Source organism: Sprattus sprattus (assembly GCF_963457725.1).
Source record: "Sprattus sprattus genome assembly, chromosome: 2".
NCBI classification, from domain to species: Eukaryota; Metazoa; Chordata; class Actinopteri; order Clupeiformes; family Clupeidae; genus Sprattus; species Sprattus sprattus.
This window is the reverse complement of record NC_137921.1, coordinates 66,265,346-66,289,476: the sequence shown is the minus strand read 5'-3', so window position 1 is coordinate 66,289,476 and position 24,131 is coordinate 66,265,346. Positions and strand designations below refer to the sequence as shown.

The 24,131-nt window shown below is 42.5% G+C and overlaps 1 protein-coding gene across 3 annotated transcripts in view; it reads left to right on the top strand.

The window, feature by feature from the left end:
- mmut (methylmalonyl CoA mutase) overlaps positions 1 to 20,332 on the top strand; it is a 35,728-nt gene extending 15,396 nt beyond the window's left edge. For all 3 annotated transcript variants that reach the window (XM_080833642.1, XM_080833643.1, XM_080833644.1), the window contains exons 9-13: positions 4,721 to 4,836; positions 4,950 to 5,081; positions 11,574 to 11,721; positions 15,991 to 16,158; positions 17,639 to 20,332. In XM_080833642.1, the coding sequence (XP_080689768.1) occupies positions 4,721 to 4,836; positions 4,950 to 5,081; positions 11,574 to 11,721; positions 15,991 to 16,158; positions 17,639 to 17,767 (693 nt within the window). In that variant the 3' untranslated portion in view covers positions 17,768 to 20,332. The remainder of the gene's footprint in view (positions 1 to 4,720; positions 4,837 to 4,949; positions 5,082 to 11,573; positions 11,722 to 15,990; positions 16,159 to 17,638) is intronic.
- Positions 20,333 to 24,131: the final 3,799 nt, after the last annotated feature.

Genomic DNA, 24,131 nt, shown 5'->3' with positions numbered 1-24,131 from the left:
AAGGCAAATGACGATGCATTTAGTCTGAATGTTCCTCCCTCTTACTCAGAATACATATCGTTACACACAACAGGGGCTAAATGTGAGATTGACAGATAGATGCGTTGGTCTCTTTAGGACACCTTGTAGCGGTACTTCTGCTTGGGGAAGAGCAACACTGGTTCACAGAGTGCACCGAACCACATGCAGTCATCTGCATCATCTCACCGAGCTGGACAGCTTGTATCTGATTTGTGAAGCAAATTGTTTCCGGTTCTTTCTCCCATTTGTCAGGAGTTCTTGCCTACATGCAGTAATCAAATATAACTCAATCAAATCAAATTCAACAAAATGGGAGAAAGTCAGTTACGTGTGTGTGTGATGCGGAGATGCTCTGAAGCGCTTCTGTCTATTAAAATGAACAGTGAAGTCACTTAAGGTTCAGCAGCTGTGTATATGAATGTACGTGTTGAACCAGTGCTATATATTATGGCATAATGAAATGATAGGTGAAGGAACATCACATGATCCTGGCCATGACCTGCAGGAGAAATGCATATATAAGGTATGAAATGTACATATGCTGTAGTGTGTTTTTCATCGCGGAGTGATTTGTTATTAGCTGTGAAAAGTCCCGTAACTGTTGGTATGTTGACGAATAACCTAAAGCATGGAACATCTCTCGTCCAATCAGAAACAGCTAAATTACGCGATAGAACCCAATTGTTTTATTAATGCATATAAGGTATGAAATGTACATATGCTGTAGTGTAAGGTGCTAACAGCACCAAAGTCTTGGGTTCGAAACCTAGGGTGCCCATGTACCGATAAAAAAGTATGGCTGTGCTACAGTCACGTTGGTAAAAGCATGCAAATGCGACACTTGTACACGGATGAGGACGTGACAGATAAAATGTACTATTGTAAACGATGCAACTAGTGGAGGCTGCAAGATGCTCAGTGTTGCCAGATTGGAAATACCGTATCGTATCAGAGGCTCAAAATGATCGTATTTGGAGGATAATTATCCTATCTGGGAACACTGGGGAAGGTGGTCGGCCTCGCGCAAAAAGGGAGATACCTTTTCCAAACTTGTAAGGACGTTATGACTATTGCGCTGCAATAAAATGAAGCGAGAAGAATGGCTCTGTGACGCTCTGAGCCTCGCCTTTGGCTGCCATTGAAGCGAAAGCTTTGAGCAATGCCCTGGCAGTGAGACTCATTTCCTGCTTGATGAGAGCTTCTGGGATATTGCCTGCATGGCCCCTGACCGCCTCGGTACTGGCGCTTTGACAAGATCTCAGTCTTGGATGAATCTCCTCCCTCCCACCTGGGTCAGAGTGTATTAGTGTGTATGCACTGCACTGTTACGTGTGTGTGTGTGTGTGTGTGCACGACCCGTGAACAACCTGGCCCTGATAAGCTGAAGGTATGATCGCTCTACCACTTTATTAGGTGCTCTTCGTCTTCTTTCCATTTAAGTACTGAAGACAGTCAAACATATGAAGGTCTTGGTGTTGTAACTAAAGGGATGATCTCCAGGATTGCATAATATTGCCAGATGTGTTTTTTCCTCACTGCACACCAAGAGCACAATACCTTTTCTAAAAGCCCACTATTTTCATTGTCCACCCCTTGGCATCAGCGTTCCAATCATCCAGTTGTGTGCCGCAGGTTTGCCTTTGTCTTCCCCTCTCTATGGCCAGGGAGTTTGCCTGTATAATGTCTTACTTTTCCCCCCAAAAAAACACATTTAATTTGTTTGTGTGTTCAATCGATTTCTATGTGCTCTATGATGGCGTTCATCTGGGTTTTGATGCCCTTTTCTGCATTAGGTACTTGGTTCTCTCCAGTGATGGGCAAGCTACTTGATATGTGTAGTGAGCTAAGCTACAAGCTACTCTACAATAAATTCAGCTTCACTACACAGAAGCTACCCCTCATGAAAATGTAGCAAGCTAAGTTTTAAAAAAACCTGTCAAAAGTAGCTTGCTACATTAGTAGTCACTTTTCAGTTAAACAAGCCAAGTCAATGCATTTTAAAATCAACTAATTTTACTTTTAAAATAATTTATAAATTCAATTCAATTTTATTTATATAGCTCCAGAACAATACATTTGTCTCAAGGCGCTTTACAGAGGCCTGAAACGAAAAATAAAATGACAATAATACAACTCAATTCCATGTAGGCTACTTGATGGTTGGTTTCCCTGTAATGTTACTAAACAGCCTGGTTAAGTCCACACTATTTAAGATGCAGACAATTTGTGTAAACACTTCAAACACAGCACTCAATGTGAAATGTCACTTTAAACGGTCACTCAGTAATAACCCAACACAGGGAACTCATGTCCACAGTGAAACTGAACAGTCCGGGCAGTAAGCTCCACGATCTGGCTGTGCAGGGTAATAATGTGCGTAAGGCAGGTGGGTGTACGACAGTCAGAGCAGGGACCAACAGGCGGTGTCTTTAGATTAAGCAGTAGAGTGCAGGTCCACCGTTAGCGTGTGTGTTGTCCGCCCTTTGCTGCTGGTAACCTGTGGCTTAAAAGTACTCCAATCGCATGGGGATTTTCCCTGCCTTACAGCTGCAGCTAGTTTGCCAAACTAGCACCCGGCTATGTTCAGTGGGCCACGGTATTAGTGCTCCCCTAAGACCCTAATTCCCGGGCGTGTTGGTTCCTTCCCCATTGAATGTCACCCCGTGACACACATAAACATCCTGTCTTCTTAATGTGTGTGTTTGATGGCTGCAGGGAAGCGAAATGTGCAGGAGAAAATAGCTTTCGAGGACGCTACTTCGCTACTTGATCAATAAAAGAGCTTAGCTACTGAAAAGTTACTTGGTTTTATAAATAGCGACGCTACCGCCAAGCTACTGGCAAATGTAGTTAAGCTAGTAGCGTCGCTACAAGTAGCGACGCTACTGCCCATCACTGGTTCTCCAGTAAATGTTTAGTCAGTCTGTTTAGTTTACCGCTGAATGAGCTGTAACTCAGTCCAAAATGTGAATTGTGTTGGCATTTTTGTGTGTATAAAGAGTGTATAAAACCTGGGAACACGGTTCTTCAGAAGCCGTGGTTGACGCAACATGCTTGAGGAAATAGTTTAGAGAGAGAGAGTGTGCGGGAAAATAAAGCAAGGATGGGATTCTTCACATCCAAATAGTCCAATGAGGATTAACAGGGAGAATGAGGTTCTATCAGTACCTGTGTGAACGTGAAGTTAATATGAAACGTGAAAATAATCAATGCATCAGATTGATCAGAGAGATAGTGTGTGTGTGTGTGTGTGTGTGTGTGTGTGTGTGTGTGTGTGTGTGTGTAACGTCCTCTGAAGTTACAAGGTCACTAGTTTTATGCGGGTTGTTTTTGGATTGGACAGCGTAAAACTGACACTGAACCACGTTTATCCACATGTACTTCCCTGGTTTCAAATCTAATAAGAGACAAGAACCACACAGTCATGCAACCGATGCTCCCAAGAACACTTTAATGTCTTTAAAGTATTTACACCATCTCGTGCAGGTCCATTATGATGTAGCTGCTGCTTGCTGTCGAAAAAGTAGTTCCTTGAAAGTAAATGGCCAGATGTGAAAGGTGGTGATCCGCCTACCACCCCGCCCAGTTTCTTGTATGTTCTACGCTAGCTGCTCATATTTCCTCAGTGGGTTGTGGCTGTTAGCCCAAGGTGAGCTGATTTCCTCACCAGGGATTACATTTGTTCTGGGTCCAAATTAGGATTTAATTTCCCTAATATATATCAGAAAGACATTAACACCCCTGGTGGCACTGTAGGTCCATTTTCACTCCAGGGGAAAAAAGCCTAGGCTGAGCTCTAGGTACACTGGTATTCGGCCGATGGATTAAGGTGCGTGCGTTCGTGCGTGTGTGCGTGCGTGCATGCTAATTGCGTGTGTGTGTGTTTGCGTGCATGCATGCGTCATCTAAGCGAGTGCATCAGGAGGCTCAGTAGACACACACACACACACACACAAGCTTGCACACAAACATGTTTTATTTATACACTGTTGAATCTCAGGCTGATGCTCACTAGGCGGCGTGTAGAAGCACCTTCGTTCTTGGCTAAATTAGCGACTAATTCAAACAAATAGATTTAATTCTTTGGGAAAGAGCAGCAATTGTAGTAATCACTGAGTCATTACTCCATATGCTATTAATAGCAGCTGGCTTATTGTTTTTGAAGCAGCAACATTACAGCCCAGCATCCTGGCGGGCTTAACCCAGGAACTAGCATTAGCACGCAGCAGCGCAACCTAGCACAAGCATTATGACCACAATGACCAATGATCTTGTGCTGTTTACAGTAGGCGCCGCAAGATGATACATTTCCCTAATCTCTTAATTTTGAGAGGAACCGAATTATAATCTACTGTTGTGCTGTTGTAATCTGCACCTTTTATAGATTTTTTTTCCTTGAAATGTTGGCGTGAAATCGAAAAACAATATTATACTGTTATTTTTGCCTGGACATTTTTCAAAGAAAATCATTAAAATGAAAACATTGGTTTTTGAAGCCCTGATTAACACAATGTATATGGACAATATTAGAACGGTCAGGACCTACTTATAGGTTTAATATACAAGGTCATACAGGTTGATGTGAGAGGACTGATTTCACTCGGTCACTAACATCTGTCCTTGTCCCCTCCAGTATTGAAAACACTGTGACTTGTGTGTGTGTGTGTGTGTGTGTGTGTGTGTGTGTGTGTGTGCGCAGGTGAGAGAGACTCGTGACCCTGAGGCTGTGAAGAGATGCTTGGCAGCCATCGAGGAATGCGCTCGCACCAAGGATGGCAACCTCTTGGCACTGGCTGTGGAGGCCGCCCGGGAAAGGTTGGTAGGAGTCCACCAACGTCATGGATTGAGATTGAGGTCAAGTCTTTAGGGGTCTTGAGGTCTTCCTTTAGAGGGATTGCATTGAGGACGAGGTTGTGCATATTCCGCAGGTGTTCCGTGGGAGAGATCACTGACGCCATGAAGACTGTTTTCGGAGAACACAAGGCCAGCACACGCATGGTGAGCGGAGCCTACCGCAGCGAGTTCGGGGAAATGGAGGAAATCTCCGTAACCCACAAACGGTAAGTAGGCCAACTCCGTCACTGTTTCTGGGGGTTGAATACTTAGATGACTAACTATGTAGCAGCATTTAAAGCAGGGGTCGGGAACCTTTTTTGCCTGGAGAGCCACTTTTACCATTTTTTTTTTTTTTTTATCTCAGAAGAGCCACAAAAAGTGTGTTACAAGAAGGGGTTTGGATATTTAACTAACAGTTACTTTTAATCAACAGAGTTTTTTAAATACATTTTCTACTAGTTTTAAAAGTTATTGTACTAGTAACTTGAAATGTAAATGGCTTTGGGAAATGACAGAAGTTAACAACGTTACAGCGTAACAACGACATGAAGTTAACAACGTTGACAACACAACACTCGAAATTGAACATTAGGCCTACCAGAGATTAATGCGACTTCTGGTGCTGCATAGACTTGCTGATGGCCTTGTAGTCTGGCACATATTCAGTGAGGTGAAGCTTCATGCAAGCATTGAGGCTTTCGTCGTTTAAACGCAAGTGCAGGTTCGTCTTTATATTTTTCATATGTGAGAAAGATTTCTCGCATGCATAAGTGGAACCGAACATGGGTAACACGGCAATACTAACATATTGCAATGTGCGTTATGTAATGGGCAGTTCATTCCATGTTATTAGAAGCAGTTCGTCTTGAGATGGAAGCTTTCCCATGTCAGTCCACTTGTGTTTGCTCGCAAGCTGTGCTCGCTGACGTGCGATTCCTTCCAGCTGATCGTTCACTGATTTGAACTTGCCCACCCAGATGCCAGACGAGGTCACGTCGGCAACTTCTATTTCGAAATAGCAGATAGAAACACCAGGGATGCACAATTAGTTTTTTTCCTTTTCGATATTTTTCTCTAGCCTATCAACTTTAACAATGGAAGTTTTCTCGTTGACGGAAATGTAGGGAAATCTGTGATTTTGTTAGATATTGGCATGGCAACCAGCCGCGAATGTAACAATATTTTGCAGGCTATGGTTACGGAGTCAAGTGAGGTGGAAAGTTATATTAAATAACTCAGATAGACCTACGTATTTGCCACGAAGCCTTGTCATTTTAATATAACTAGTATTGACTGTTATTTAAGCCTTCTACTAGGCCTAGGCTGATCCCTTGATTACACGTTTTTTTTCTCTAACCCATTTCGTCCAAGAGCCCCGGCCGTCAGCAAAAGAGCCAGTGGTGGCTCGCGAGCCATAGGTTCCCGACCCATGATTTAAAGCATAACAAAGACGGAAACACAGCGTGTTTGTGCAATTAAGTGCAGCAAATAGATTCACAGTGGGTGTATTGCTAATGTTATAAATTGGTCTCTCAGAAGAAGAAAAAAACAACATGCAGTGCACCAAAGCCGCTGTTCCCTCCCTCCCTCTCTCCCTCCCTCCCTTCCTCCCCCTCTTCCTCTCCATCACTCTCTCTCTCTTTCTCTCTCACTCTTTCTCTCTTGCTCGCTCCCTTCCTCCCTCCCACCCCTCTCCATTTTCCTCACTCCCCTCTCTTCCTCCCCCTCTTCCTCTCCCTCACTCTCTCTCTCCCTCCATCCCTCCCTCTCTCCCAACCCTCTCCATTTTTTTTTTTTAAAACATGCAATATCACAAGGGCATCAATGCCAGAAGACTGGGGCAACAGTAGCCATGGCAGCCATGCCACAGATGAAATTCCTTCCCTGATTGACACTTATTTTCTCCTAATTTCGTTCTCATATTTTTTGTCTGACATAAAGGCTAAAATATGAATATAATATCATATAATATGAATATATGTATTAAAACACAATTTATATTTAGACGAGAAAAGTGTCTTGGAATAAAGGCTTTGTCACTGAAACACATGAGGATTGGCAGAGTTAGACGTTGTACTTCAGCCCACCATCAGGGGCGCTAGACTTGTAATTGCTTCACTTTTTGGAGACGACATGCTGTCTGCCTCTATGATGTTATTGGTCTGACTACACTGAGAGCTGTGACTGTCAAAGCCATCATCAGTGCTTTTACAGCTGATGTTTAGAGTTATGGTTATGACTGACATAGGCTTAAAATCTATGTTCAACGCTGCAATGTATATATTCGCCTATGTAGTCATTTATTGTTCCTTATACCACAGCTGGGTTGAATTCCCTATTGTGATCGGTTCTCAGACGTGCATTATTTTCATAGTTTGAAAACCATATTAAAGCTTATTTTAATGGCACATGTTGTGTCATCCTTGTCCCTAAAATAAAATGAATAAGCATGATGTATTTAACCAAAGGTATGCGTTGCTCAGGCATTGCGTGTATGTGGATGATCAGGCTAGTTCTAAAGAGGAGGCAGTTGATAAGGTGTGGAACGGTAACATGACAATTAAATAAAACCTGAGAGAGAGCGAGAGCCGTGGACTTAGGTATGGATATCATTGTTTCATCACAAGTGTCTTGTTGCCAGGCAATAGAGCTACAAAGTCAACAAATGGAACAAAGGCCAGTATTGTGTATGTAATGTCAAGTCAAGTCATATTTATTTAAATAGCACAAAACAGCTCACGCTGACCAAAGTGCTTAACAATTCAATCACAATAACATAAAATATCAGAACAAATAGAAAAACGAAACAAAACAATAAGATCACAATAAATAAATAAAAATAATTCAGTAAAAAGTCAAATAGAAAAACCGAAGCAACACACTAATCTAAGCAACTATATACACATCAAAAGAGCAGAAACACCACTAACAGAAAGCAAATATACAAATGATCAACTTAAATCAGGGGGGTCCAAATGCTAAGTAATAAAAGTAGGTTTTGAGCCTTGACTTGAAGGCATCAATAGAGGGGGCTGATCTTATAGACAGGGGGATGCTGTTCCATAGTCTAGGGCAAAAGCGCGGTCACCCCTGGATTACCCCGGGAGGGGCAATATGGTCCCTCTTCCGGGTACCGACCAGGAGCCTTGCAGCGGCGTTTTGGACTAGTTGTAGGCGGGACAGGGCAGGTGGCTAATTCCAGTATATAAGGTATTGCAGTAGTCCAGCCGGAAGGATATGAAGGCGTGGATGACCTTCTCAAGATCTTTGGGTGACAGGAAATACTTGATTTTGGCAATGGTGCGGAGTTGGTAGAAGCTGGCTTTGAATACTGAATGTAACTGTTTGTCAAATGTAAAAGCCGAATCGAATATTACACCAAGGTTTTTGACTTGGGGCTTCACCAGACTAGACAGATTGCCTAGGCTGCTGGTGGTCAGTTTGATGGAGTCAGGGGGGCCGAATAATATATCTTCAGACTTATTCTCATTTAATTGTAGGAAATGTTGTGCCATCCGCCACTTGATGTCCTCAAGGCAGTCCAAGAGACTTTTTATATTTTGCCGGTCGTGAGGTTTTAGGGGGAGATAAAGCTGTGAGTCATCTACATAGCAATGGAAAGAGATGTGCTTTTGAATAGTTGCAGTACATTTGCAAAGCAGCTCAGTAAAGCTATGCAAACGTACCGTTTGCCAATGGATCAAACAGGATGCCGTGGATTCTCGTGAGTCTAGAACAGGGGTCTTCAACGTTTTTTAGGCCAGGGACCCCCAAACTGATGGCGAGATGAGCAGGGACCCCCTACTCTATAAATTGCATAAAATTTTGTTTATAATATACTGGGCCTAGTGCCAAATAAACATAGCTACCCTGTTATTGTGACGATGGCACACATCCTCCCACATTAGTGAGATGTATCTTCTTTTCAATTACTCCTGACTGACACGATCCAACGGATGACGGAGGAGGAGTCTGGCGCATGGAGTTGTGTTGACAACATAGATGTTATAGTGAGATTGACAGGTCAACAAACCAATCACACCGCTAGCAAGTTGTTAAGATCGTAGGTAGTAGCATGCTAACATTAGCTAGGAGGTTCACACACCTCGCAAATCCTCACTTATTTTTCAGTTACAATTAACGTTTTTTGACCTTTTACAGTGTCTATTTCTCTTTATTTAATTTTTTTTAAATCTAAGCAAAAAAATGTCGAACTAACAATTTATAGGTACAAACAAGACCAGCTATGGAGTTTGGTCCGCCATCTTTTATTTTTGATCTTCGCTCTCTTTAGACTTGAGCAGAAACGCGATTTGATTGGCTAGTGCCTGTGCATGAAAGGTGCTGTGAGTGAACCGGTGCCCAGCTTGAGAGAGCTCCTGTGGGTAGCTGAATGTGTCGATTGGACTGAAAGATAACGTCTTCTCGATCAATTTATACGTTCGCTACAATATGTTGGATTTATGTTAATGTAAATTTAAAGGGAATAAATACAATTCTGATTTGGAAGACATTTAAATTAGTGGAAAAAAAAAATTGGTTGATTTTTAAAAAAAACTTTTTTTTTTAGAAATACTAAAAAAAAATTATCTTATCAACCAAAGATTTCGCGACCCCCCTGCAGTACCTCCGCGGACCCCCTGTTGAAGACCCCTGGTCTAGAAGATGTTTATTGGGTATTTGGACACATTGACATTGTTACACATGGATCTGAGGATTCCCTAGTAACTGATGACTGATGAATTTTTCCCATGTATTTTGGCACGGACACCAAACAAAGAAGGTAATATTTAGATGGTCTAGGACTATTCTTTCTCATCTTTCGGTTTAGCATGCCTAGATGGGAACTCTTAAGTAAACCATGGAATGCTTCTGAGAAAGGCCGCGGGCCTGTTGGCTAGCCTATCCACGCAACACAGAGCATGCTGTGAGACCGAGGCAGTGGTGGATTGAAAGTAGAATCAAATGTGTTTTGAGAAGCTTACACTGATGCCAGATTCAGAGTGAGAGTTGGGTTAGCAGGGAAGAGTTTATACGATGGTGGTTGTGGGAGGACCGAGATGGGGGCTAGAGGTTCACACGGGATGGAATTTTTCAGTCCTTTTTTTTACACACAAAAAATATGTAACATTTTTGTCTCTTTCACATTTTGTCCTAATCCTGCTCAGGGAAAAAAAACAAAAGAAACAAAATGCCAGGGTGGGCCTGAGAGCCAATGAAAAACCAGAAGATCTTAACAATTCCACTCACGAATCATGTGCAGACATCCCCAAAATCAGCATAGTTTAGAGTCACAATCCTGTTCGTGGATACAAATAAATGTGTAATACTCTGCTCCACTCCTGCCAGCAAAAAGCCCGCTGGTTGATTGGGACACGGGATGGATTTTTCTGTGCCTCCCCTGCCTGCACTTGTGAACATGTGAGCTGCATAAAAACACCCAACCTTGCTCCTGAGGCATGGACTGTTAGTAGGGTGGGCTGTAAGAAGCGATGTTATGGTCATGCTGACAACCATTCAACAGAGATGGGGACAGGAGAGACCAAGAGATAGTTTAAGCCGGTGCCACCTGTCTCCCATCTGTTCTGTCCGTATGCAGTGGGTAATTAGTAGCCTGGTATAATCTGACACAAATTCACTTTGTGATTAGATTGGACCTGGCCACGCTTCATTGGGGATTGTTTCCAGTCGTTACATCCTAATGGGTGTAGACGTTGGGTTAATTTAACAAGTCGACATTGACAAATATGGGATTGCTTTACTAATGGTGCAATCTGATGTATTAACCTCTTCCCATACCCTATTGGCGGTAAATAGACAGTTTATTTGGCCTTGATGACACATTGTTCTTGCTCTGGCTTTAAATCGTTCTTCATTTCAAACAAACTTTTCACTTCAATGTGTTGTTACTTAGCCCTGATAGTATTTGAAATTAGGAGATAGATAATTGAATGTATTCCACAGTCAAAAGTTAATGTTAATTGTAAAGTTAATTGTAAAGCTTCCTGTGTATTCTGTAAGTACCCAGATGGTCACATTTTCTCTATGCCTTGATCACTGTGGGAGTGATGACACCCCGGCCAGGGTCTCCCCATGAATAGATATTATCCTAGCCATTCTGTCTCCTAGGTAAGAATTAGCATTCTGGTAACCACCCCCTCCCACACTATCCTAAGTTAAATACAGAGGATCTCTTAACGGTCAGTCAGTGAAATCAGCCGAGGTGGAACTAACTTTAGTGAAACCTGGTCTTGTCTCTCTCCTCTGATGCGCATCACCGTAAAGGTTAAAGCCTGAATGATTTGACATTCCATTCACTTGACTGAGTCTCTGGTAATTAGGATACATTTATATCCTTTTAGCCCCCAGACTATCATCAGGACGAAAACAGAGCAGAGCCAAGCTAAATCATTATCTGTCGTATAATTGATATTCATGTACTATAATTATAGTATTCAAATGCCATACATGGTACAATAGAAGAAACAAGAATATGTTTCTTATTCAGGAAAAGAAAGAAAACACCATGTTCGAAAAGATAAAAACCTGACACCTCAAACTTTTTATTAGTACTGAATACCGTACTGTTGAATTGAAACATAGCACTGAGCTGTCATGAGTGATTTTCATTTATTTGTTTGTTTATTTTTTGGTCCGTTCGTTTTCATGTGTGCTTTCTTTCTTCTTACGGCAATGCTGTTGTGACGCCTGCTCAGGGTTGTGGACTTCAAGAGCCACGAGGGCAGAAACCCGCGTCTCCTGGTGGCCAAGATGGGGCAGGACGGCCATGACCGAGGTGCAAAGGTCATCGCCACGGGATTCGCTGATCTGGGCTTTGATGTTGACATTGGACCGCTCTTCCAGGTGAGCAGTTAAGCAAGGAATGAATGGATGGATGGATGGATGGATGTAAGAAACATTTCACAGTCTTCACAACATCCCTCTGTGTTGGGGGAACCTGCTGATGTTTATTGCGATGGAAACCATTCCTCTTTTTTTGTCAGTTCACAATGTCGTCTTACATTAACTTCTGTGAAGTTCGTGAGTAATTTATCTCTCAAAACGCATCATTTTTCTTTCTTCCATGTTTGAGAGACTGCAAAACATTGCAGGGAATTGGACTGTCTGTTCTACTCTTTATTTATCCTGTGGTTGCTCTTGAAGCAGCACAACGGATCAATAGCTATTCGCTAACGATATGCTAGCAGCTAAAACTAACGAAATCTCTTGAAATGCGCTGACTTTGACATTATGACAAACTAGTTACTCAACAACTGTCCTTACACAGTCAAACATCGAGCAAGTGCAACACAAGACGGCAAATAAGCTACTTACTAGTTTGGCAGACAGTAGAAAGTCGGGCATCCACAGGCAAAACTACAGAACGAAGTTATATGCCTATGGACCCTGGTATGGCAATGGCACGGAGGCGATTCTCCATATTAAAAGTCATTGTAGCGCCCCAATTTTTTTCAAGCTGTTATCTTAAGGTTGAACTGCTTATCCTAACCCTAATCCTGAAGTATAATTGTTGCATTGCTATTGGCCGTCCTTGCAGTTACATTTAACTTTGTTCCATTTGTCTATCTCTTCGTCCCTCCGTCTCTTTGTCACCTCATGTCCTACTAAAGTGGACCAAATGTGTCAAAAGTCCAAACTGTTCTGTCATAAATGAAAGATTTAGCTTTTTCATTTTTTTTTAGTTTTTGTGCTTCGTGTGATTCTCAGAGCTCCTTAACAGACAACAGACACCCAGACTTGCTCTCCACACACACGCACGCACGCACGCACGCACGCACGCACGCACGCACGCACACACACACAAAGACCATCTGAGATAAAGCTGGTAGTCGTGCTCTTTCGGCGGACCATGGTATCAGGGGAATCCAAACATTCCTCACATGGCTGTGCATATTAAAATGTATCAGGATGGGCTAAGCCTCCCTGCATGTTTCCAAATACGACTCGCTCTCATATGATTTCTCCTTCATGTTACCCAGGAGCTGGTCACCTTGACAAATGACCTGAACAAGCGATTTGACTACTGTGTAAGCCAGAGAAAATGTCTATTAAAACATTTTTGAAAAACCCACATATCGCATTGAAATGTACAAGATTCGTGTCGTGGAGCCATGAACTCTACAAGATGATAATAATAATAATAATACCTTTTATTTATAGGGTGCCTTTCAAGAAACCCAAGGTCGCCTTACAACAGTGAATAATACATTGAATAATACAGTTAAAAAAAAAAAAAAAGTCATGATTGATGCCCGTATTGTTATGACATGTGAGCACACAATTGTTGAATTGTAGACTGACAGTCGGCCATGAACAGCATGTGCGTCAGTGTGTCCTTCGTCATGAGGAAGCGCCCAAATAACAGCGTGCCACAATTCAAGGTCTTTTGATGGCACCTCGTACAATGATGTTTTTAGAAAATTTGCGTCACATTCATTTGAGAGCGTTTCTGTAAGGTGTGGCTGTGGTTGACAGCAGCCCCCAATCAGGGACAGTTTTTGTAATGCCAAAACATTGCAGTATGCCTGATTCAGGCTCCCATTTCCTATACACTTTACATGAAGTAAGTACCACCTAAACATGTCAACCAAATAGCATGTGACGTTAAAATGGCACCTTTCAATGCAGGAGGCATGTAGAATAGACGCCAGCAAAATCCAACACTATGTGGAGAGAGGCAAATGAGTCCCCAAGAAAAAAACACCTCCAGATGCCTTGGAGATGGATGTCCAAACATGGCAACTGTTGATCATCTTCGCATGCTTTAGCAAAAAAATAATGGAATAAGGATGATGGTTGTCAACAATGTGATTGAGGAGTTGACAGCTTGGGGACAGAGATGGGGAGATACGCTGCAGAAGCCTTTCATTACCCACAAGTAATGAATATGATAGACTGTCAATGGCAGTGACCTCTGCTGCTCTAATGCCACTCAAGTATTCAAAGGGTGAGTGGCTTCTATCTATCTATCTATCTATCTATCTAATCCTCTTCGCCCCTTCTGGTGCATAGGGCCTCAATGAATTGTCTCCACCTCTTTCTGTTCGGAGCAGTTTTCTTTGCCTCGTGCCAGGAGGTGTTGGCGCTGGCTAGATCTTTGGTGACACCTCTCCTCCATGAGCCGGTTCTAAAAATATAAGGTCTTAAGGCGCGTCTGCGGATTCGGAGAGAGGAGAGGGTTGTGCTCAACGGCAGCTTGACACGCATGCCGTCGTTGGTGAGGTCGAGCATTGACAAAACACACACGCATCAGGCTGCACCAGTCTCTGATTAGAGCGTGGAGAATTCCTGAGCAAACAGGGCAGACGTTTGAAATGCAACCCTGATGACCGGGACAAACGCCTGTGTGTGTGTTTGTTGTGGTCAATTGTAGGAAGCAAGCTCCTTCTTAACAACAGGAAGTCGAACTAAACGGTAGCTAGTTGGAGACACGCCACAAACGCGTTGCAAATAACTCTCAGAAACGGCACCTTTTGCGTAAGGTCGTCACACCAATAGCGGATGTTGTCAAACAAATCCCAATGGAACAGTTTAACTGCTTCAAGAGGAAATGCTCACTTGCTACATTTAAAACTATCTAGAGAGCTCGAGAGGTGGTGCAAGGTTGAGGTGTTTACGGTGAGATGAAGAGGGCTTGAACTGAGGGGCAGGCATGGCCTCCCTATGTCACCACATGTCATCTGCCTTTTAAAAGTGGATAGAGGTGTCTTCAGGCAGAGACACGAGGCTGTGATATCCCACACTATCTGTGTGAATTAACTGATGATGAAGGGGAATAGTGACAGATAACCATTATTAACAATGAACTATTATGGTATTTTAGCGCAAATATCTGGTGGAATATGAATGGGGATCTGCCATGAAAGGGGTTGTATTCATGTGGAAATGGAATGGGTGGATGGACGGAGACAGCGTCTTTTTCAAATTCCTGAACAGTATTTTAACCATAGTATGGGGAGATGTAGGCAGAGATGACAGACGACAGAAAAGCTGAGGCACAGAGATGACGGAGCCGGAGAGTGTTGACGCCACTATTATCTGGAACCTATTCAAAAGCCATCTATATGTGTGTAACTGTCAGAAGCAATTTTACGAGTCAAAAAACGTTCAGTTATTAAAGGGGTGAGGGCCGCAGGGACAAAAAAAGTAGATGTGATCACTGGTACAGCTTTGAGATTACTATGTAATTATGATGGCGTTTTCGCAAAAATATATATCAGTAGATTTGATTGATAGATAGATTCTCAAATAGAAAGAAAAGAACTCGACCTCGAGGTGGATGCCCAGACGCTGACAAGGACAGGATGGTATTCAACACAGATCAGAGCCTATTCTGAGCCAGTGGCATTGGCAGTTCGGGTGGTCTTGCGTTTATATCATTTTTCTAACTCTGGCAATCAGACTAACCTCTAACTAAAGTGAATGAAGTTTGTTTTTATGTTTCTAACTGTATTCAATATAAAATTGAGTATTCGGTGTTACAATTGTATAGTCAAAGGTTCCTAGTTGCACTGTTATGTCTAAATCACATAAAACATCACCAGATGGTAGAAAGATTTTACACCCAGGTATTGGCTTTCGTGACGTGTGTCCGCCATTTTATTGCATCCCTGTCATTTGCAGCCAGTGCAGTATTAAGTAGGCCATTTGTAAACATTTTAAAACATTTCCTAAGAAGCATGGATTAATTCAAACTGCGTGGAAATCTGGCAGCCCTAGTATCTACAGCAGCCACGCGCAGGATCAAGCAAGTCATTTCAGTCTATTTGTGTTTGCAGCTTAACTCCCATGCGACTGGCAATCTCACCAATATCTCCCTTTCTGTCTCCCTCTCGCCCCCCCCATGTTCAATTTCTTTTCACTTAATCTCTCTTTATCTTTTTTTCTCTCTCTTCCCTACATGTTTCTTTTTCCATCTCTCTTCCTCTCATTCTGTCTTTCTTTTCATCTGTCTCTCTCCTTCCCTCCCTCCCTCCCTCCATCACTCTCTCGCTCCCTCTTTCATATTCTCTCCTCGTCTTCTCCTGCTCGTCACGTCCGTGTACACGGCTGCTCTCTGCTCCGGACCTCTGGGATCGCTTTGCTGGCCCCGCGTTGTTGCCGTGACGACAGACGCCCTTGGAGGTGGCGCAGCAAGCAGTGGACGCTGATGTGCACTGTGTCGGGGTCAGCACACTGGCGGCTGGGCACAAGACCCTCGTCCCCGAGCTCATCAAGGAGCTGAGAAACATGGGCCGCCCGGACATCCTGGTCATCTGCGGCGGAGTCATCCCACCCCAGGTAACCCATCCCCCCCCAGCCTGCCCAGTCAAGAGTGCATTATCGCTCACTCACCTTTGTCCTCCACCAACACCTCCACTGATCTCTTCTCTCTCTATCTCTCTCTCTCTCTCTCTCTCCATGACAATGACCCGAACCCTAGGCAGATTTAACATAAGCAAAACGGGGTGGGGGTTGGGGGTGGCACCTGCTCACAACCCACGGAGTCCTCTGCGCATGGAGTCTTGATTATCGAGTGTTCGTAGGAAGGCAGGATGTGTGTAAACACTCACGGAGAGGTGTTCACTAGATCGATGCAGAATCACTTATTGTCCCCTTAGTGTTTGAGACACAGCTTCTGGCCCTCCATCTCTGGAAATAAACCAGGCCACTCAAGTCATTTGCATTGTTTATGTGATGTGATGTGGAGAGGAAGTAACCACGGTGACCGGACGAAATGCCTCTTTAGAGCCACCCTTTAGCTGAGTTGTAAAGTACAAGTGAAACGCTCAGCAGCAGCACCATTCAGAAAGAGTGTTTTCACCGGCTTGAAATCCACTCGATTTTCTTTTCTCAGCTCCAAATGACCTTTTTATGTATGTTGGTAAACTAGAAGATATGTGGGATGTTGTACTCCCCATGAGCCCTCGATCAGTTTGTGAGTCCGTGAGGCAGCCCCCATCACAAACCTCTCCGTCAGTGTCTCCACACTTCTTCCACACTTCCACTTCTTCCACACTTCCACTTCTTCTACACTTCCACTTCTTCCACACTTCCACTTCTTCCACACTTCCACTTCTTCCACATTTCCACTTCTTCCACACTTCCACTTCTTCCACACTTCCACACTTCTTCACACGTCTTCCTACAAACACTCAATATCAAGACTCCCCCCCCCCCCCCCCCCCATGCTATGTGAAATCTGCCAAGGATTCATGTCATGGTTAAGGGGCATGTGAATGATTGCTAGGTAAAACATACAGGGAACATAATAATGGTCATCACAGTTGGCTGTCATTACATCTATTTGCAAACTATACCATGGGTGGGATGAGGAGGACACGCGAGTCATTCCCTCTTACACAATGCCACCAAGACTGACCTAAGCTCACTGTGAATGAGAACAGGAGGAAGTATACACTGACCTAAGCTCACTGTGAATGAGAACAGGAGGAAGTATAGACTGACCTAAGCTCACTGTGAATGAGAACAGGAGGAAGTATAGACTGACCTAAGCTCACTGTGAATGAGAACAGGAGGAAGTATACACTGACCTAAGCTCACTGTGAATGAGAACAGGAGGAAGTATACACTGTACTGGCCACTTCAGCTCTAACTTGTACCTTTCTCTCTCTCTATCTATCTATCTATCTATCTATCTATCTATCTATGTATGTATCGCTCCTCTCCTTCTCGCTCTCTCTCTCTCTCTCTCATTCTCTTTCTCTCTCTATCTATCTATCTATCTATCGCTCCTATCCTTCTCTCTCTCTCTCTCTAGGACTATGAGTTCCTGTACGAGAGTGGGGTGTGCTGCATCTTCGGGCCAGGAACCAGAATCCCGCAGGCAGCTGTGGAGGTCGTCGACAGCATCGAGAAAAGTCTGGAGAAGAACCGACAGGCCATGTAAACAAGCGGGGGCTATTTTTAAAACGGGTGGAATATGCTGTGGCCTTTTAACACGAGTGTTTAGGGAAAAGTTTGAGGTTTTTTTGTATGTAACAGCGCAGCAGGGGATGAAACAGTAATACTGAGGCTGCTGTAAACGTTTCTTCATTCCACTGATCCAAATCCACACTCTGTAGCCATCATGAGGAAACACTGAATATGCTGTTTGTTCTAAACTCTCTCTCTCATACATGAAGACCCACGTTGCTTTTTTGTAATTCTTAATATTATGCTCGGAAATGCTTTTTGAGATGCTGTACAAGAAATGTTTTGTTGCGAAGCTGAAGAGAACAGGCCTTAAAGACATGTCTAATTTTGCTTTTTGTAATTCTTAACATTATGCTCGGAAATGCTTTTTGAGATGCTGTACAAGAAATGTTTTGTTGCGAAGCTGAAGAGAACAGGCCTTAAAGACATGTCTAATTTTGCTTTTTGTAATTCTTAACATTATGCTCGGAAATGCTTTTTGATACAGTTGAGGATATTCTGTGTTTGATGTCAAAATTAGACACGTCTTTTAAGGCCAGTTCTCTTCAGCTTCACAACAAAACATTTCTTTTACAGCAACTCCACATCAGATCAGATGACGATCATAAGAAGGTGCCCTCTGCCGTGGGGTTAGTGGGGCACTTTTGCTTTGGTCAGATTATCCACTGGAATTTTATTTTCTCCTGACCTCCAAATGACCTTTTTATTTATGTTGGTAAACTAGAAGATATGTGGGAGGTTGTACCTCCCTTGAGCCCCTCAATCAGTTTGTGAGTTTGTGAGGCAGCCCACATCACAAAGCCAAACAGATGTTAGCACCTCTCCGTCGGTGTCTCCACACATCCCCTCTTCCTACAAACACTCAATATCACACACTCCACACGCAGAGTCTGCAGTTTATCATAGTGTGGAGGCTAGGTAGAGACGACCAATGCCCTGCGGAGTGGTTGTGTCCTGTGATTCCTGGCTTATGTCTCTGTGTGTGTGTGTGTGTGTGTGTGTGTGTGTGTGTGTGTTTGTGTGTGTTTGTGTCCACTCGTCTGGGGAAGGGAGCGTCGGGTGAAAGCCGAGAGTATTAACGCGAGGCAATTCTCTCTATCCGTCTCTCTCGCTCCGTCGCCCTCTATTTCTCCTTTCCTTTCTCTCTCTCTCTTCCTCACACACACTCACTCTCTCTCTCTCTCTCTCTCTCTCTCTCTTCCTCTCCCCTCCAGCTTTCTCTGGCTGACTCACCAACTGCCTCACTTGTGTGTTTGTGTTTGTCTGCCCCCCCCCCCCCCCACCCCCCCTTTCTCTCTCCCTCACACACACTATCTCTATTTCTCTCTCTCTCTTCCTCACATACACTCACTCTCTCTCTCTCTCTCTCTCTCTCTCTCTCTCTCTCTCTCCTTCACACACTCTCTCTCTTGCGCTCTCTCTCTCTCTCTCTCTCTTCCTCCTGCTCCTTTATCTGTGTGCCTCTCCCCCCCCTTTGTGGGAACCCCGGAAAGATAATACAGTGATGTCCCACACCACAGCTGAGTCTGACGTCCTGTTTGTACAAGACCTGGCCTCAGTCAGTCAAATTCATTGACTTCTTTTCCCCCCTTTTTTCTTCTTGTTCTTCCTCCTCGTCTTCTCTTCCTCCCTTCATCATCTCCTCTTCAGAACCTCATGACCCAATGGCTTCTTGCACCTATTTAAACTCGGGGGATCTGGGAACCACACCAGGTTCCAGGTTCTAGTCTGACCACGTGCATCATCAATGCATCCCACTGTGTTTTGTGTTTAACTATTTAGAATAGCACTAACTCCTCTTATGTTGATAGCTTGTCAGGAGTGTCAGTGTTCCCAGTGCCTTTTTCCTAACCTGCCACTTTCTCCTGCCTGAGAACACATCGAAGGGTCATGTCAGGACATATCTTTAGTGGCTCACTATTGAGGAAAAAGAAATCTTCAGGGGATTTAAGATCAATCAAATAACAACTTAAGACTTCAATATTACGAACCATCTGTGCTGTACTGTCTTTGAAAAGCTCTTAGACCCACCCCCATCGATGTGACTTGTCTACAACAACCTTTTATAGTATCGATTTGCAATAGAATGGCAAAGCCAGGGTTGCTCAAGTCAGACAAAGCCGTAAGATCAAGACATATTGACAAGCTAATGGAGAAACAAATATTGGTTAAGCACTGTTAAGAATAATAGCTTCTTTAAATACCCTTATTTCCTTAACTTAACTGCTCAAGTAGAGTGTTAGTAAGATGGAGTGTCTGCTCTATATTTTTTGTAAAATGGGTTTGGAGCCTGTGTGTGTGTCTCTGTGTGTGTGTGTGTGTGTGTGATTTGGTCAAATCAGTTAATGATTCATTCACTTTGCAGGAGGGAAATTATTAATCGCCCTAACTTTCCACATGATTTGATTGTCTACGTTTTTTCCTTTGTCAGAAAATAAAATTTCATAACAAATTTCATTCAATATCCCTGGTAGTGTGAGATATTAAGAAAAACATCTAAAGTGTCTTGTATTCATGACTTAAAATGCATCTGAATAAATATTTGAACATAAGGAAAAAAGACCAAAGGCTTGTGGTTATTTAAAATGTATGACTTTGGATAGAAGAAAGCCCGTATTTAATGTGAACATTCATTCTTTCAAATATGTATTGTAACAAGACTCTCAGATCAGCGAGAGACCTCATTTCTGTGGGAGTCTGAAAAAGAATGTTGCACCAGGTCCAAGCACTGCATAACTTCAGAGCTTATGATCAACTGTTGATTTGTGTTGCAGCAACGACCAACGCCTCTAATGTCACTACTGAAATAAGTGTGAATATGCAACTTAAAAAAAAGAAGAAGCTTTTACAAGGAAGTTGTCCAGTCCTATCCCAGCCCAGGAGAGAGTGTGATCCTGCCTCATAAATATTGGCCAGTGATTGGCTGACTTTGGACAATTTTTTTTTTTTTTTTTTTAAATGTTTGCATTATTTGTTTCGTTTACATGATGCCCGCCATCAGTTAATTTTTTTTCATGCTACAATATGTAGCCTAAACATGCCCCATATTGCAAAATGGTTTGGTCATAAGGGTAGCTGAACGTTACGGGCCCAGGACAAAATTATTTCAACACGCCAAGGTGGTTGAAGAAGCATAAAGGGGTTAAAAAGAATTGCAGTTGTTTGGCAAGCTTTTGTTTGATGAAACATTTGTGAGTTTTTACACCAAATGATCATTTGCTTAGTCAATCACAGTTCTTTCCCACTTGTTTCTAACTTTCATATGATGCAGTGATTCAACATCTGCAACAAGTTTTGGTCAGAGGGATAACAAATTTATAAAAATTGAATCTCTACAGTCACTCAGAATCCAATAATTAATTAGAATAGGGGGTGGAGGGTATATATGCGCTCAGTCAAAAATAACCTCTCTGCGGAACAAAAAATGGCTTTGAAAAAATTAATTCAGTTGTAATAGCCCGAAGCATACAGTGATTTCACTTTGAAAAGCTTTTCTTTCACCATTGTCACGGTATAAATGTACTGTACATTGTCAAAATTGGTAAACAATGACGTGAAATGTTTCATAAAAGTGTATTTCACATGTGTATTGCTATAGAGAGTCTCAAGTCATTCAATTATGAGTCTATAGTCGACACTTGTGTGTTGCTCTTTGTCAGAGTATGAACATAATTGAACAGCCTCCTTGTTTGTCCTTCTACAATCGAGGACCAGGAGACACATTTACAGTCACAGGGGGTAATAGTTTGTTTGCTGTAAAATCCACAAAAACATGTTTTAATCAGATTTATTCATTTCCAAGCAAACATCACCAAGGAATCCAAGGTATTTATCCACCGTTTTTATTTTTTCACGGCAAATTATACATTCACGTTTCGGTCGATGCAGGCATCACACGGGAATTTTGCAAACACAGATCTGTGGACTCACCATGTGGAATGACTGGAACTTACTTTCAAAAGAGAATTAAGAGTTCACAGTAACGCCTCATGTTCTGGAACTATCTACAAATCTCTGGATGAATTGGTGCATGCTGGGAAGAGCACATTCGACAGATGAGGGGAGAACCCGTAACAATATACCATTTCTGTTCATTCAACATCTGTAAAATATTTGACCTGCTGAAACACACAGAATGCTCATGTTGGATCACAACAAAAATAGTTTTTGCCTGTAACGATTATCTGAATAGTGTCACTTTCAACACACTTTCTCCAGTGAAGCCTCCAGTGAGTACCACATACTACCAGTTAATAAGCCAACAACCCTGAGTAGTTTTATATGATGGTGAACATTCTAGTAAACTATGGATGGGGAAACACATTTATTCATTTAAAATGTTTTATAATAGAACAACCCTGTGAAACACAAGACACATTCCATTTTTAGTAAACTCAAGACAGTCACAAATATTGTCCTGATATTGAAAGCAAAAACCATAGACAAAATAAGATTTGTATATTAGAGTTCTTTAAGACAACTTCAATCCTTCAATACTATGACCAATACTATGACCAATAAATTCATGGAACTTTACACATGCCAAATCCGTCAGTCACAGTAATCCAATTTGAGAGCTTTGGCACTTGCAATGAGAGTGCTCAGAATAACTGGTTGAGTTCCTGTTCAAAAGTGACATTACGGGGGGGGCACTGTGGCGCAAGCAGTAGCCCCGACCACATTTGGGCTTGACACTCATGGAGGACACAGGTTCGAATCCGACCTGATGTAATTTCTCCTGTCCACTCCCCACCTCTTCTCCCTCTCATTTCCTGTCCCACTCTTAACTGCACTATCAATTAAAGGCATAAAAAGCCCAAAAATAAATCGTAAAAAAAGGTGACATTACATCCTGATGTCAAAACCTCATGAAGCTGGAGATTACACGCCTTTCTCACTGATCATTAAACATACAGTCCCCGATCCTGGCGTAAGGTTGTTGATATTTTAGCTTAACAACCAATCAAATGACACGCCTCCCTTTGGTGGTCCAGAAGCCAAGTATTGATTAGCTGGAATAGTGTATTGCCCAAACAGCTACATGAATTAGACACAAAATGTGTTGGATTATAACCACTAACCTCACCTTTAAATTTAAATAATATATTGTCTATTGCCTGAAGAGAAGGCTTCAGGGCCCCTCAGATAGTCTAGCTTGTGGCCTGTAATCCAATGAAACAACTATTTAAAAAGAGAAATGCAACATAAAGGGCAAAAACACAAAATAACAAGATAAACAAGAACAAGATATGCAACCTCACAATATTTACTTATCGGGTGAGATTAAAAGCTGTAGTTTTTGCAGGTATGCATGGAATTGTGCAGATTTCAGATAATACTGAAAGATAAAAAAAAATACTTCATGTTCATAGCTCTGCTGTTCGTGGTCAGGACGTTCTTACATCTTGTCAGAAATAAAAATAAAGGAAATGGGAGGAATGTGGATGATGAATGAATATAAACATCAAAAAGATGCAAACTGCACAAAAACAATAACACATTTCAGACAGTGGAGCACATCATGACATGTTGGTGTAAAAATGTGACGCAGCTGATTAGGTCTACTTCAGGTGGTGCTCAACAACAAACAAAAAACAGCTGGCACGTGTGAGCAGAAAGGTACCACACTGATGCCTTTCCAGGTTGCACACTCAGTCTTATCATGATTCCTTTAACTGACTGCGATGTGTCACCTGCTGAAACTTTGGATGGGGTGCTCCTTCTCTTGCCCAGACAGTTGGCAACCCTTAGCTTTGATCAGCTTGCAGAGCAGCAGGTTAAGCAGTGTGAAGTGTCATAGATGATTTTGGAAATGAATCGTGTCGGAGCAAATGCTGTAAGCGAGGCAACAATTACCCAGAGCAATAGGCCATAAACATCTCACAGTCAGCCACATGTATGGACCAAAAATGGCACACACCATAACCACAAACAGTAAGAAAATTCACCCAAATGCATAGAATGATTACTAACACTATTAGTGCTGAACATTAAGGAAACAATGTGTTGACATGACTGCCTGAAAAGCAGGCTGACCTCCACAAGGCATAACAAAGCTGCTAAAGTTGCTAAAGTTGCTAATGAAGGTGAGCACACTGTTACTTCAAATTCACCGAATCCAATGAGACGGCAATCCAAATCTTGGGGATCAGTACATGAATATAATAGTGATCTGAGGTTAAATAATTAATTTCCATGAAAAATAATGAGTTATGAGTGGGTCAGATGGATTATTTATTTTATTTAAATGTTTAAAATAATTTACAGCCAAGAGGTAGCTGAAGTAGCATGAAGTAGTTGTGCAATCCATCTGAATTTGTAAGGTAAAGGTAAGACAT